At 56.0% G+C, this 16,114-nt stretch overlaps 1 protein-coding gene across 14 annotated transcripts in view; it reads right to left on the reverse strand.

Annotated features, from left to right (window-relative positions):
• Nucleotides 1–16,114, reverse strand: part of MACF1 (microtubule actin crosslinking factor 1) — a 301,070-nt gene that overhangs the window by 212,789 nt on the left and 72,167 nt on the right. Inside the window, exon 1 of one of the 14 annotated variants that reach the window (XM_075908716.1) lies at nucleotides 11,907–12,360. The exons of 12 other annotated variants lie outside the window; for them this stretch is intronic. In XM_075908716.1, the coding sequence (XP_075764831.1) occupies nucleotides 11,907–12,009 (103 nt within the window). In that variant the 5' untranslated portion in view covers nucleotides 12,010–12,360. Of the gene's footprint in view, nucleotides 1–2,796; nucleotides 3,027–11,906; nucleotides 12,361–16,114 lie in introns of those variants that run through there. One more of the 14 variants, XM_075908719.1, reaches the window with a different exon arrangement.

Consider the following 16,114-nt stretch of genomic DNA (forward strand, 5'->3'; position numbering starts at 1 on the left):
CTTTTCCGGACTCATCGCAGACCAAAATATCTCTCTGCCGCCACACACACACTCCCTGGGCATTTCACAACTGCTCCCTGGAGTACATTTCCCAACGCTTTGCCCTGCCTCGGCGTTTTCACATTCCCATGACGTAGCACCTCCGCCACTTTCTTTAGGCACGATTAAACACGTGCATTGCAATAGCAGCAGGCCCTGGCCTGCAGGCCCGTTGGAATAGGCACAGGACAATCCCACCCGAAGACAGAGCTGAATCACTGAGGCATTGCGGCATGTCTATCTGTTGGCCCGCCCAAATCCCCCGGATGCAGCTCACTAGTGATAAGATGGGCTCCGTGGCATTGCACGGATGATGTTCACACTCAGAGGCACTTCTCCTCCTGAAAGTGCTGCACAAACAACACACACAAGGCGTGTCTAGACTGCATCCCTCTGTCAACAGAGGGATGCAAATCAAGCACGTTGAAATTGCTAATGAAGTCGGGATTTAAATATCCCACGCTTCATTAGCATAAACATGACCGCTGCTTGTTTTCCGAAACGGAGCTTTTTCGAAATAAACGGCAGTCTAGACACGGATCTGTCGACAATAAAGCCTTTTTCGACAGATCCTGTATTCCTCAAAAAATGAGGTTATTTCAATCCCAGCTTCATCAGCAATTTCAACGTGCCTCATCTACATCTCTCCGTTGACAGAGAGGTGTAGTCTAGACACACCCACATACAGCAGCGGAAAGGCATGTGCGTGGTATATTGCAGTCGGGAAGTGGGGGGGCGGGAGGGGACAGGAATTTAAATTTTGGCCAATATCGTGGCAAATCCCTACACTTCTGAAAAGTGCCAGAGGACCATTAGCACAAATAACCCCAGGATCCTAAGGGCTCAAGTATTTGGTATTTATTTATGTATCTAAACTATGTTTACCCCTCTTCCTTATTTAAAATATTTGAGGAGGCTTATAAAAAATTTTAAAAACACAATAAATACTAAAGAAAAATACAGGTCCCCAAAGGGGGAGGACGGACAGAAAACCTGCTAAAACTTCTCAAGTGGTGGGACGGACGGACGGACGCACACACAAACGAAACACCAATAGAAGCACTTGTTTCTGAGAAGGGGAAGAAAGTGGAAGTACGCATTTGAGCCCCCTTAACTCCAGCAGAGACTAATGCTGGTGAAAAGCCGGTTCTCAGTAACTCAACAGTGCCTGCTCTGAAAACTTACGCCTGTTTTATCAGTGAATAGCGCATGGGAGACTACGGTCGTCACTTTCGGACGCTCAGTCTGGACCCATCTACACAAACAGCAATGCACACTGAGTTTACATCCTCTGTGGGCAGCAAAATGCACAGTGTGGAAGGAAGCGTGCGAAAGCGCACACGCTGACCAGGGGCGCTGCACAAGTGGGTGAACAATGCACGTTTCACCCTTGGGCCCGAGTATATTTATTCAGTGACTCTACCATACACATGACCCGAGGCCTCCCTGCGGGCAGAGGAACGTAGGGGGAAAGGCGGCGTGTAGACGTAGGTTCGTCTGCCCCTTCTCTGCGCTGGTTTCATCCAGTAGTTAGTGGCTCCTTCCTTAATGGATCCCAGCCGGTGTTCCCTGCGGGCGCGGCCGCTCAAGGAGAGAGTCCCACGCCCCCCCGCTAGGTTTGTGTTTCTCCAAGTGGTGCACATCCGCACCTGGCTAGGTGCTCATAAAAACACTGATTCCGCCCATGCATGGAAAAGATTAGTGGGAACATTGGTCCCTGCAGCAAGTTCTGAACTTCCACTGATTCAAATGTATTGCTGATTTGGGGCGGGGGGGTGGGCCGTTAGTCACTGCAGGGCTCTGGGCAGAGAGCGGCTGATGTGCAGGACACGGGTTCTGCACACAAGGAAAAGCCAAGCCCTGGCTTGCAGAGGAGAGAGGCAAAGAAAAAGCAAATCGGCATCTCCCGCGCTTGCCACCCCTCCCCACAGCAGCAGCTGGCTGATGTGCACCACGTCCGGACAGTAACCTCGGCATGGCCTCCTCCGTGCCCCTGGCACCTGACAGTTACAGCAGCGTGGCCAAGGCCGTGAGATTCTGGGGGCAGCCCCACAAGCCAGAGAAACCTCAAGCCCCCCCCCCCCCCCCCAAAAAAGAAAAAGCTGGATCTAGGCAGGTCTGTCCGTACCATCCTCATCTTTCCTTTCCCATGGTCCAACCAACTGCCGTCTTTCCTTGTGCCAGACAAACCTATCCACCCCCAGGATGCCCCTGTGTTTGTAAAACCTGCTCAGCATCCCCCTCCTCCTGCCTTCTTTGTAAGCTGGTGTTTGCAGGGATGGCCACGAGAACACCGAAAGGCGCTGCAGCACACTCACAAGAGCCGGGTGCAAGACGGACTCCTCCCGGCTATCTGCCCCTCCGAACTATCCCCCGCTCTCCAGGAGCTGAAAACAGCCAACTAACTTCTGTAACAGAGGCGGCCCTGTCCTTGGCCGGGTGAGATTATTGCTTAACATGGCTTCCTGGCAAAGCAGCAGGCGCCGCAGCGAAGAAACAGACAGCAAGGGGCAGCTACCGGGCACCAGAGTCCCGGCTCTTAGGATATGAAACCGAGTCACCCCCCAGAGCCGAGCCCTGGGCCCCACGGCCTCTGCAGCCGGTCCCAGATCGCAGGCTGTGCAGCCCCTGTTAACAGGCTGCTGAGAGCCGGGAAGGTGCCGGGTGACAGCGGATTCCTCCCCATGAGTCAGAGCAGAGCAATGTGTTTCTGAGTCTCCCCGGCCCTTAAAGGAGACGCCGACGCCGCGTACTAACCAAAGCAGCACATCCGGCCGGCCAGGTGCGCGTTCAGCTCCCTCTCCCCGCTGTAGAGGTGCCACATCTCTGCCACGTGGCCTCAGCGTGAGCAGCGCCCGGTCCCCGCCGCACCCCGGGGATGTGGCACCGGCATCCTCCCCGCCCGAGACCGGACGGTCTCTTCACACCGGTCCTGCGGGTGCCAGCCGGGGCGGTCCCATGCAACCGTCTCTTCAAGGTCTCCGCGGCGGCTCCTCCCACCACTTCCTCCCGCCTGCTCCACGAGGCCGCTAGTTCCCTTTCAGGCCACGGCTCCAGTGTGAACAGGCTTGCTCCCCCACAGGCCACGCTCACTCCTCCGGCCGCTCCCAGCGTGGACGGGCAGGGACGCCCCAAAACGCAGAAGCAAAGGGGGCTGGGCTGTAGAGCCACGGCACGGAGCCACGGGGCACCACGCTGTTAAACTTCCCCCGAGCCGTCACAGATCTTGTGTCATGTCCCACTGAGCCGGCATGGGCTTGTCTTCATCGCGGCAGTGGCCAGGTCCTGCGTGGACCAGTGGCTGCCCCCAGGGTCTTCTATGACCCACGCCGAGGCAGCCTAGACCCCCTTGCAGAAGGGAGGTTCAATCAATGGGAAAATTCAGCGCCTGCACGCTACAGACATAGCTCCCGCACCTCGCAGTCCACCGCTGCTTCTCCACGGAGCAAGGAACGAGTCGCTCCGCAAGGCTGCTGGAAACGCGAGCGAGGGGTTCCACAGGGCAGCCTGGCTCCAGGCATCACAGGAAGGCAGAGAAGGTGGCTCCCAGGGCAGGTCACACTGGCTGCAGGGACCTGGGAGGAGGCTTTCTTGTGGATCTGCTTTGCCCCTGAAAGCCCCCCAGGCCCAGATCCCTGGGCCAGGGTGCAGGAGAGCAGCACCCCAAAGGCAGCGTGGCCCCCGTGTCCAGCACTGCCCAGCGGACGGGGGCTGCGGGGGGTGTTTTCCCAACTTGTTTTTCACTTCTTGCTTAATTGCACCAGCCTCGCAAACGATGACGCGAGGGAACAATAAAGGGCTTTTTCATCCCGGCTGGCCAGCCTGCCGCTGCCTCACAAACGATTCCCCCGACCTCGAGCTCTGGCGCTCGGCGTCCACCCTCTGGCTGCCGGCTGGGGTCGTGCAGCGCCGCCGCGAGAGGGGGAGCCGGGGCCGCTTTGCCTTCCTCTTCCTCAGAGTCCCTCTTCAGCCCTTGGCTGCGTTGAGCCCCGGTGCACTTGCCCGACACTTCCCAGAGTGGGCTCCAGCCACCGCGGGGAACCCCGCAGCCGGCAGGGCGGGCACAGCGCTCGATGGTCTTCTCCTGCGGCACGGGGACCTTCCCCCGAAGATTTCTGCAGGCAGCTGGCTCCAGAGCTGGCTCTCTCGGCTGGAGCACTCTCCTGACCGCACAGAGGAGTCTTCTGCCCTCCTTTACCCCCTCTCCATGCGTCTTTCCTTCTAATTACATCGCACCTCCCCCCGCCCGCTGCCTCTTGCTAACAATATTAAAGCATTGTAAGCTTCTCGCGCCCAACTAATCTTTTCCAGAGTCACCCTGATAAGCAACCTGACAGCTCCCTCTCCACTCCGCTCAGTTCTCCCTCCTGCCCAACACAGGCTGCCTGGCAGCTTCCCTCTGGCCAGCCCAGCCCGGTCCCCTCACCGCGCAGGAAAGATCCAATCAACGGGTCTGGCGCTCCCAACGAGGACAGCAGGCTGGGGCAAAGCAAAGCTGCTATTGTCAGCGACCCGGCCGGCGGCCAGGGAAAGGACGAGGGCAGAAGGAAGAGCAGCAGCAGAGGAATTTCATGCAGGACAACGGCCAGGAGCAAGGAAATTAACGAGACAGATTCTGGGGCTGATTTGATGTTTACAAGCCTCAGAGGGATCGCCGGGTCAGTCTGTACCTTTAAAACCAGCAAGCAGTCCAGGGGCACCTTAGAGGCAGATCTACAGGACCACGCGCTCTCACGGGCAAAACCCACCTCCCGCTGCCTCTGCCTGTCGGAGGGTTTGCCCACGAAAGCTCACGACACCAGATCCATTTCTGTAAGTCTCTAAGGTGCCATGGGACTGCTCATTGTTCTTATTGCACCCAGCAGTCCAAACCACAGAGCGGGGAAAGAGGCGCCAGCGAATAGGGCGCCCGCGTCAGACTTGGCAAACGTGGCGGGAAGCAGGCATTTGCTCCAGCACAGGCTCCTCATGTGACGCTGGTCACGTCACTTAGTCTCTCTGCGTCTGAGCTGCACCTCTGTCAAACAGATGGCAACAGCATTTCCCTACCTCGCGGGTACGCGGTGTGGCTGGACGCACAAAGAATCGGGGGGCATTTAGACTCCAAACATCAGGGGCCACAGAAACACCCAAGTCAGAGAGAAATCCTTAGCACAGCCAGATAGGGTCAGACACTCTGGGGGAAAACATCTGTCCCCTGCCTCTGCTTCACGCCGGCGGAGCTGCACTAGTGCAGAAAACTCTTGCCGGTGTGTATTGTGGAGATGATGCTTTCCAAGGTCTTGCCACGCCAGGGTCAGAACCAGCCTGGCTTTAAGCACAGTTGCATCAGAGTCTACCTCGCTGGCACGGATGAGGACGCTTGTGTGTTTGTAACCTGCTCCCGTCTAATTGGCTGGCGCAGCTAGGAGCCCACCGTGGACAGAAGCCAAGAGAAAGTCCTGACTAGGGATGTGGCTGGTTAACCGGTTACCCGGTAAGTATCCCCCTTAATGAGTGATGCTTACTGGGTAATGGTTAACCGGTACCAGAAAGCAGCTCCCTTCGCACGGTGCGCCGCAGGGGCAAGGCTGCTACAGCCTCACCAGGTCCCCATGTGGGGCTGCCAGCTCCCACCCATGCAGGGCCAGCAGAACCTCCTTGCCCCCCGCCCATCCTCCTTTAATCACTTAACTAGTTAAACATAACGTTGAGCACTGTGTTTACCTGGTTAACCAATGAAACGGGATTTTACACCCCTACTCCGGACAAGTCTCATTTGAGCGAAACGAGCACCAAGCCACAATTCCAGGGAAGAAATTCAGGCTGCCCCAGGTACCGACCGCCTGGGCCTGGCTTCACCGTTTGTTCCGGAGGTCGGGACCGTCCGCTCTCGTCCTCCTGACGACACCACCACGGCCACGCTGCCTTGGCTACGTCAAATCTCCCCCCTCCGGCCCCCCGCAGAGGTGCTAAGAGGAGGGCCAAAGACAGGTCAGCGACGCCAGCTCTTCGCCGCAGGCAGCTCCAAATGCAGGCAGCAGTGCTAACGGGCGTGGGGAGTGGAGCCGGCACGGTTAGGCAAGGATGGCTCCGAGTTACCCGGTCATCGTGGAGGCGAGCCCGGGCCGCATTCCAACGGAGCGTCTGCGGGTGCAGTGTGGGAAAGCAAGAGGAAAAGTTTCTCCTCACTCCCTAGCAACAGAGTGTGGCCGGGGAAGCCAGGGCAGGGAAGGCCCATGGAAACAAAACTTCCCTCTTCCCTCAACCCCTTTCCAGGCTGGGGTTGACGGAGCAGCGCAGGCAGAAGACCAAGACGGCCGTGAACAGGGTGAATTCCTTTTCACGTCATTCTCCCCTCCAGAAGCCATTCATAACTAGCCTCTTCTAAGCCGCTGCTTCCCACTTGTGTGGGGAAATGCTTCCCAGCCTGCTACATGTCCCCAGGGCCCACATGCTGGCTGGGCTCCCCAGCGTCTTTCAAGCACTGATGGCAGCTGGACATGGGGAAAAGGCGCCTTCCCTTCCCCTGAACAGGGGAGGTTCGGTTCTGGGGGAGGAGCGGAATGACTATCCCTCCATTTTCAAACTGTGGCCCATCTGGAGAACCCATTAAGCACCCGGATGTGCCAACCCCCACATTACACTGGCAGGGCCATTTTACTTAAAGGGGGCTTGAACAGGAGTTTTTCAGTTTGTCCTTGGGGCTTCTTTGTGGAAGAGAAAGACGGCCCGAAAAAGATGCAGGGACATCAAGTCTATTCTTCGCTGGCTTTGCCGCAGGGTCTTTCAGAGGCTGCGAAAACGGCTGCTAAGCCCTCCCCTAACTTGAGTGAACACACTTTGGAGAAAGGAAGTCAAAGAATCATAGACTACTAGAATTGGAAGGGACCTCGAGAGGTCATCGGGTCCAGTCCCCTGCCCCCATGGCAGGACCAAATACTGTCTAGACCATCCCTGATAGACATTTATCTAATCTACTCTGAAATCTCTCCAGAGATGGGGATTCAACAACCTCCCTGGGCAATTTATTCCAGTGTTTCACCACCCGGACAGTTAGGAACTTTTTCCTAATGTCCAACCTAAACCTCCCTTGCTGCAGTTTAAGCCCATTGCTTCTTGTTCTATCCTCAGAGGCCAAGATGAACAAGTTTTTTCCCTCCTCCTTATGACTCCCTTTTAGATACCTGAAAACTGCTTTCACAAGTGTTTGTGAAATAGGCGTTGGTAAAATCCCTTTTAAACAGCTGACTAATAATCTTTGCGCCACCCAAATGCTCGGCTTTCGCACTGGAGCCATGTGGTTTCACCATTTCACTACTTCTCCAGTCGCCATATTTTTCAGCCCAGAAGATTTGAATTATTAAGGTTACAAAAAACCAGCAAGCAGAAGAAATAATCGGGGAAATGACTCAGACCCTGCCCTTCAGGATACAATTCTCTGAAAAGGACGTGCATTCTTTTTTGCACATCACCTTTAATCCCTTTTAATTGTTCTGAAATACAGGAGAAACAAAATGGTTCTGGAATACGGCATATTCCAATCTGTGTTTACTACTGATTTGACAGGTGGCACGAACACCACTGAAAACAGAGACTTAAATGGGGAGGAGAGAGAGAGAGTTTAGAAACAGAGATGGGAAAATAATGCGATCCAACCTGGAAAAATGCATGGCAGCCCACCAGGTGGAAAATCAGACAGCGACGGGAGACAGCGATGCCAAGAGAGATCTAGACAGGAGTTCGAAAGGGGTGCAGTAACAGCATGGCGCAGGGTGTGAATGCATCTGAGGAGTTTATTTATACCAGATAAGCTAATATGAGATCACCCTGATCTTCCTGTGTGCTTGAAAGGAAGTGAGTTTGCAATATACAGAGCCTGGGGAAGGATAAGACATGATCTATACCAAAAAGGAAACATCAGGTGATTTGCTAATACAGTACAAGCTGCGCTACCTGGCACTTCATTGTCAGGAAAACTCAGTTAACCTGCATGTCATAGACAGCAAAACAATCAGACAGCAAAATTCCCATCTGGCATTTTTTGACATTTTCCAGAGCTTGCAGAAGTCAAGTTTGTAAACTGGTGGCAGTGAGGTTGGTTCATGTCACACCTCTGCATGTAATACCATTATCAGCTATTATCGAACCCTATTATCCCTTCTAGCCCAGCTATGGCGAGCGGACAGTGAAAAATTCATGAACCATCGGTGGAAAGCGCGAATAACCGGCCCGTTTGATTAACCAGCAATCTCCATTCCCATGAATGCCGGAAAACAAAGCTTGTACAGTGTAGAGGAACGTCTGGATTAGATGGAGTGCGTTTCCCCCTCGCTCACCTGCAAGAGTTGCTAAAGAGGAGGGAAAGGTTCCTCCGTTACACCACAGAACAGAGGCTGCTGAGTTATGCCGGGAACTGAGCCTGAGAACAGGCAGCATCACGTGGCACGGAGACAAACATTCTGCCAAGCAAATCTGAGGCAGCTTTGACATTGAAGGGATTAAGCAGGGAAGTGCGAGGAGGTTGACTAGAGACCCGATAGCGAATGCTGTGTAGCGGGGTATATGGGGAATCAGCATCTTTACCCCCCCCCCCAAAGCGACCCCAAGGGGTCCAAACCACTCTAGATGCGGTTTCCTCCCTGATGTCTTAGGAGACAGCATCTTCACACAGTCGGTTGGAGAAAGGTCCTTTCACAGCTTCATTATGGTTAGAAACAATAAAATACTCTGGAGATAGTACCAAAAGGGGGGAGTACTGCAACCGGCAGGGTGAGACAGAACTGCCCGCCCCAGCCAGGTGCTCCTGGAGCACGGCCAGTGGCCAACACGCAGCTTTGAGGGACGCCAGACAGGAAGAGCCGGCAGGCAGGCAGACCTAGCGGACGGTGGCTGAGCGTTGTAGCTGGCGATTCAGGTAGACAACCAAGGAGCGCCAAGCAAAGAGAGACCTGCCTGCGAGTCAACCCTCGGCGGGGGTGACGGAGGAGGAACACGGAGCTGCACCTTAAACGCCACCGAAATCCGTGGGATGGACGAGAGGGAAACGGAGAGAGAAACAACGGGATAAACGGGGAAACTGAACCTGGGTGTGGGGTGCGCAGGGCACCGTGGCATTAGTGCCGTTTGCCATTTGAGCATTTCCACGTCCGGGGGCATTAGGTGCCGCAAAGCAAAAAGCACACCCATGTCTCCTACTCACCTACCCACGGGCTAGAAGGTCCCATCACAAGAAAGGCCCAGTCGCCTTCCCACCTACTTCCTGGGCTCCTCGCCCCGAGAAGCTAACCACACAGTCTACGAAGAAGAGGTGGCCCCGAGCCAAGCTTTGGAGGGGCACTGAGCAAGACCCAAACAATTGTATCTGGTCTCTGCAATAGCCCAGCTCCAAACCCTTCCAGACTTCGGGAGCTCAGCCCTGTCTTTACCATGTGCCCGTTGGTCAGCAGCATACGCCGAGCACTGGCTAATGGCTGGATTAGGTGGGTTTGCCGGCTCGGCTGCGTGGCTGCAGACTCTGCGCCAGAGCAGCAAGGAGCGCGGCTCACCATCCCCGGCCTTTTGACGGAGCTGCCCTCTGGCCGGCTCACTTCCTCCCATGTTCTGTTCTATACTGCTCTCCCTGGGGACGTGCCCAAGAGATCACCCAACAGCTGGTGGGGATCGTTACAGAGGGAACAGAAGGGTAGGTCACCGTGTGCCTTGCAAGCTGTGGGCTTGTGCGGCCGCTAAGGAAAGATTCCAATACCAACTGATCAGCAGCGCACCCACTGCTAGGTTTTTGGGTCTACTGGTGGTGCACATGCTTCGGTGCACATAAAAAAATTAATCCGCATGTGGATGAAAAAAATCTACACGGGGATGAAAAAGGTGAGGGGGCCCTTTAATAGGTAGCTTTCTCCTACCTCTCAGAGTGGGGAGGCATTTGGGGGGTATCCCCTGGCCATACTGACTGCAGAGAACACAGAAGAGAGAAGCAGCCCAATTTCCTTGGAGAGGTTAAAAAAATGTAAATAGGCAAAGAGCAAAATCTGAAGGAGTGGGAGGAAGGGGGAGAAGGATGGGAGACAGAGATACCGACTGGAGGGGAGAGAAAACGGGAAACAGGAAAGAAACAGGGTCGGAGAGAAAAGGACAGCGTGGACGTGTGAGATAGGGGAATATTGAGCACTTGTCTAAGGCTCTACATATTCAAAGTGCTTTATCATCAGCTGATGACTCCGCACAGCCATGTGACACGGGCACATATAGGCCCTATTTTGGGACACTGAGGCAGGCAGCCTCAATGCTGCTGAGTGAGTCAGTGGCAGAACGTAGACGAAAAAGCACCACAGCTGGGTGTGTGCCCCAGGACTGCCCGCTGGGCGGATGCTCTGACCAACGAGGATTGTCTGGAGAGGCGGGTCTGCAGAAGAAAATGACACACGAGCCCCGTACAGAATGCAGTGACGTTTCTGCGCATGCCCCCTTCCCTCCCCACCCATCAGCCCCACTCCAAATCGCCACAGCAGGGGCAGGGAACCTTTTTGGGTCGGCGGCCGCTGACCCGCAGAAAAATCAGTCGGGGGCGGCACACAAGTGAGAAGCAAAAAACAAAAAATAAATAAATAAATAAAACCCCTCCCTGACATGGCCCCTGACTGAGAAGGAGACACACACATTCCCCTCACATCAGAGCCTAGTGGGGCCCAACATAAGAACATAAAAGCGGCCAGACTGGGTCAGACCAAAGGCCCATCCAGCCCGGTACCCTGTCTGCCCACAGTGGCCAATGCCAGGTGCCCCAAAGGGAGTGAATCCAACAGGTAACCATCAAGCGATCCCTCTCCTGCCATCCATCTCCACCCTCTGACAAACAGAGGCTAGAGAAACCATTCCTTACCCATACTGGCTAACAGCCATTAACGGACTTAACCTCCGTGAATTTACCTAGTTCTCTTTTAAACACTGTTATAGTCCTAGCCTTCACAACCTCCTCAGGCAAGGAGTTCCACAGATCGACTATGCGCTGTGTGAAGAAGAACTTCCTTTTATTTGTTTTAAACCTGCTGCCCATTAGTTTCATTTGGTGGCCCCTAGTTCTTATATTATGGGAACAAGTAAATAACTTTTCCTTATTCACTTTCTCCGCACCGATCATGATTTTATAGACCTCTCTCCTATCCCCCCTCAGTCTCCTCTTTTCCAAGCTGAAAAGTCCCAGTCTCTTTAATCTCTCCACATATGGGACCCGTTTCAAACCTAATATATTTTGTGTGCTCCAGCTCCGCAGGGGGGCAGCAGGGCGGTGGGAGGGCGGGAGTGCCAGCGCAAGAGCCCCAGTGCTGTGGGGGGCGAACCTCGGGGACCAGATCCAGGTGAGCGGTGGGCCGCATCCGGCCCCCGGACCTGAGGTTCCCCACCCCTGCTCCACAGAGACCCTCCGTCAAAGCGCTTCCAAGCACCCCCCTCCCTTGTGCCTCTCACCCCAGGAGAGACGCTGCAAACGTTCAGCCACAATTATTCCGTTATCCTTGTGCCCAGACTCTACCCCGTGGCAGGAGGAGAGCCACGTGAGAAATCCAGGGCGGGGAGAGACCAGAGGCAGCAGCCGGTGTGGAAGGTGCGTGTGCGGCTTTGCCACACGCTGTGGCTCCCACGTGAGGCTGGACCTCATGCAGGGCGGCAGAACCCAGCCCCGGGTCTCAAACGCTGATAGGAATCCACGCCGCTTCCCGGGACAAGGGACAAATCCCCCCCTGGTTCCTCGCTCTCCCCCTCCCACAGGCACATGCCACGTGATCACCACCCCCTTTGCACTTCGGGGGCAGTTCCCGGCCTCTGCTCGCGGAGAGAGGCGGGAGGCGGCAGATAGGAGCCCGACGCTCGAAGGGCAGGAGGAGCCGTACCTTCTTTCCTCCGTCTCCTCAAGTACAGGATCCCAGCAACGCCAAGCACGTGGCTCAGAACAAAGACGGCGGGGGGCAGGAAGGTCCCCTCTAAGAGAGGCATGGGCGCCTCTTCCCAACCTGGGGGCCTGCGCCCTGACTCCACGAGCCCCGGCTCTCCGCGCGCGTCTGCAGAGCTCACAGCGACATGCCTTGAGCATCGCACGGGAGACGTGGAGACAGGCCGGCGCGGGGCTTGCAGCAAGCCGGCGCCCGCGGTAACGGCAGAAACTTCCTGACACCCGGCCGCTCTCCAGCTCGAGAACTCCAGCGCCGGCCGCACTCTCCCCCTCCCTGGGCGGGCAGGCCGAGTGACAGCGGAGGTGACACCCGCCTGGGAGCAGACAAAGCCAGGCGCTCTCCACACGGGGCGCAGAAAGGGAGCGTTAGGCAGACTCCAACATCTTTCCTTGGCATCCTCCGAGGCGCTGAAGTGATCTGACTTCCCTCCTCCCCCCCTCAAGAGAGAGACGTCATGCTCCTAAATTTCCATGCTTAACCCCATTGGAATGCCGCTCTCCATGAACGCGGGCCTAGCCGGGGAGAAGGCAGCGACTTTGCTAGCGCCACGAGCAGCGTCTGCGCGAGGTACACAGCCTGCAAGGGCCCGGGCCTGCCTCAGTGACCCAGACAGGCCTGCCTAAAACTCTCCCTGCGCCCGGCTCAAAGACTCAAACTCAGGAAGAGAAGGGGCACGGCGGGGGGGGGGGGGAAGCGCGGGGGGGGGAAGAGTTATTAGATCACTCGAACACCAGGCGTTACATTTGTGTGTGTTCAAGAGAGGCAGGCGAACCTTCCAGGCTGCAACTTTTAGGGGGGATTTATTGTTTGGAGGAGTCATTTACAGCCCCGCCTTTTCCGTTTACTCGTGTTCACGTGGGACACCTTCCATAAAGACACAAGGAGGAAGGACGAGACAGACCGCCCCACGCTGGGGTTAAACCTACCGGTGAATAAAAAGAGGGCAGCCCCGCATTGGTTGGAGAAGCTGCCCAAAAGGGCACAGATGGGCAAGAGAGAAACCAGCTGGGAGGCACATGATCCTTAGCGATGGGCCAAAGAGACTGGAGTTTGGGTTTGTAAAATCGCCCGGCGGGAGGGCTGCCCAAACAAAGCGAGGGTCCAATCGGGGTTCAGTCCCGGGAAAGAGCTTCCGACAGGAGCTGGGGTCCCCCCCCCCCCCAAACAGAGTCTGGAGTCACGGCCGGCAGTCGGGCTAGGTCGGGATCTAGGCTCCGTTCTCTCCGGACCACGAACGGCTTAAAGAGAAGAGAGTTTGGACAAACGGTTCCACTGTGGAGCCATTTCGAACGGCTCGGCCTGCAGCTGCCCTCTGGGAACGCACTCACAGTTTCCTTTTAGCTCCTGTCTTGGGCCGAGTGCTCCCCACCAGCTGTTTCAGCAGCTGACCTGGGTCTCTCTGAGGCCCAACTGGCCACGCAGGCAGGCCGAAGACGCCCACGGCGGCACAGCGCTCGGGGCAGATGTCCTACCACGCGCAAGGGGCAGTGGTTCCTTGCGGGCTCGTCGCGCCTTCGCTTTGCCATCGGGGAGCGTTTTTGCTTCAGCCACCCCGCACAGGCGGGAGCAGCGACTCCCACATTCCCTGGGCGCGAGGAGGAGCAGCGTGTCGGAGTCCCAGTTCCAGTCCTGGCGCCCCCGTGTCCAAACTCTCTCAGGGGATTCATCTGTAACAACGGGCAGAGACGAGGGCCGCAGCCTTCAAACCTTTTCTCTCAGGACCCAGCTGGGGAAAGTCGTTTCTGCCGCGACCCAACAGGATGTGACTGGAGGGCGGGCTCCGGGGCGGGGCTGAGGGTGAGGGCTTTGGGGTGTTGGAAGGGGCTCCGGCTTTGAGGGGGGGGGGTCAGGGGTTGACCTCTCCTGGCACCACAGACCAGGCTGCCCCTGGGAGCAGCCAGCAGCAGGTTCCTAGCCCAGGGAGTGCAGGGCTAGTGCTCAGGGTGGGGGCAGTGCATGGAGCGCAGTGCGCTCTGCCCCACACCCCCAGGAGCTGGGCCTGTTGCCGGCCACTTCTGGGGTGCAGCAAGTCTGCGGTGCCGGGACAGGCAGGGAGCTGCCTTAGTGCCCTCACTAGAGATGTTAAATATCGGTTAATGGAATAGTCGATTAACCTCATGAATTCTTATTGGTTACTCAACGATTCGATAGTCCCCGGAGTCTGAGTGAGCCGGAACTAAGCCGGGCTGCCTGCCTGGCTCCTAATACCCTGTAAATGCAGAGGCACAGCAGGGGTAGGTCCTGGACCTGGAGCAAGCCAGGACGGAGCCGGGTTGCTGCCCAGCCTGATAAAAAAAAAATGACTGGCAAATGGGGAGGTAGGGGGAATGCGTATAGTCCACAGCATTAGCCTATAAGCTTTTGCTTATCGGTTAATTGGTTAACTGACTATTACATCCCTAGCCCCCACTGGTCACCTGATCCCCCTGCAGGGACAAGAGCCAGCGCCTGACATTCCACCACCCAGTCCTGGGTCGTTTGAGAACTGCCGGCCTCTCACCTTTTTTTTTTTTTTTTTTTTTTTATAAAGTCCCTCTTCTTCAAAAAAAGAAAAATGATAAGTACCCCCCGTAGCTACATTTTTCAGACACACAAAAATGTTTCTACCATTGCAACACATTTGTTTAAACAACTTAATCCTAGCGAGTTGGGCGATTACATTTTTGGGTGTAAAAACGTACAGAAATAATAAAGCGCTGTAAAACTTCACACACACATTCACATTTTCTCCAAATTTCAATGCGGTGCCCCCCCAGACTTCTCTCGAGTACCCCTAAGGGGACTCGCACCGCTGGTTGAGACACACTGGCCTAGAGACACCCCATTCTGGGAGATCGCTCTACTTGCTGCCCCCCAGGGTTGACGATAATACACTCGGCTCTCCAAACGCTCCAGCCTCCCCCCAGGAAAGGCGCCCTGTGCAAATCTACAGTCCAGGACCCTTCAAACATCTGGTTGTTGGGTTTTTTCTTTCAATGGGGATTTTTCCACTTATAAACAAACAGGCTCCAGTTCTAGTTTTAGAGGCAACTTGAAGGCAGCAGCTCCATGACAACCACAGCAGTTTATCCCTCTGTAGAGTCTGTGTAGCGAGGGGAAATCCTCCCCCCCCCCACACACACCCCTCATTCGCACGTCAAGCCAGTTCCTCCTAAGCAGGAAACGGTGCACGAAACCACCGGCTCCGACTGACGGCTCTCCCCTACAGCTCACCGAGACAGGAACGTCTGCTCACCGAGCGCAGATTTCAGAGCATCCTGCATGGTCAGAATCGGTCTCCGGCTTGATTCAATCCCCCAGGCAACTGTTAAACCAAAAGAGCCTCAGCCAGCGCCGCCCCCGCAGCACCTCAACCTCAACCCGCCCCGTGCTGCTGAAGCCGGCAAAACCGTTTCTGCAGCGCCTGGTGCCACAGCACAAAGGCAGAGAGCCCGGCAGGCATCCGACGCTTGGCGCTGGCATGAATCCAAGTGGGGGCTCCCCTCCTGCTACCTGCTTCACACGGGGACCCACCGCTGGGCCAGGGGCAGGTTCTTCCCGCTACAGGGAGTTTCCTGGAGGTCTGGTCTGTCTGACGTCAACGAGCTGGAGGCCCAGGGCTCCCAGGCGGGCTATTCCACAGGGCATGTGAATGGCTTTTTTTCCCTCCAGTGCTGGGTGTTGTAAGAGGACAACCTGTCTGGAAGTCTTCCTCGTCCTCCGTCTACGTCGTCCCTTTAATTCCAGCCGACCACCACCCTCCAAACCCACTCCCTCCTCGGTGTCCCTGCACCCACTTCCTGCTTCCGAGGTACCGCGTCTCCCTTTCCTGGGGTACCCAACGACACCCCTGGAGCTGGTTTTGCCTCTCCAGTTATCGCCCCCTGCTGGATGTGGGTGGGAAACTCAGCGCTCACCAAGGCACTGTCCACACGATGCTGTCCGTCTCTTGCACAGAGGGCAGAGAAAGCAGGAGCACAAGTCTTTGCACTAGGGATGTGAATGGGTAACTGGTTAACAGGCTACACCCTTTCCGGGTGATGCTTCCAAGATACGGGGTAACCGGTGCCCGGGAGCAGCCTCCTGCCAGTTAACAGATTAATTTGGACTCGACATCCCTAGATTGCACCCTGACGTGCACTGAGACGTGAATTCACTGGACCCCCAAA

Source organism: Pelodiscus sinensis, chromosome 25 (genome assembly GCF_049634645.1).
Source record: "Pelodiscus sinensis isolate JC-2024 chromosome 25, ASM4963464v1, whole genome shotgun sequence".
In the NCBI taxonomy this organism is placed as follows: domain Eukaryota; kingdom Metazoa; phylum Chordata; order Testudines; family Trionychidae; genus Pelodiscus; species Pelodiscus sinensis.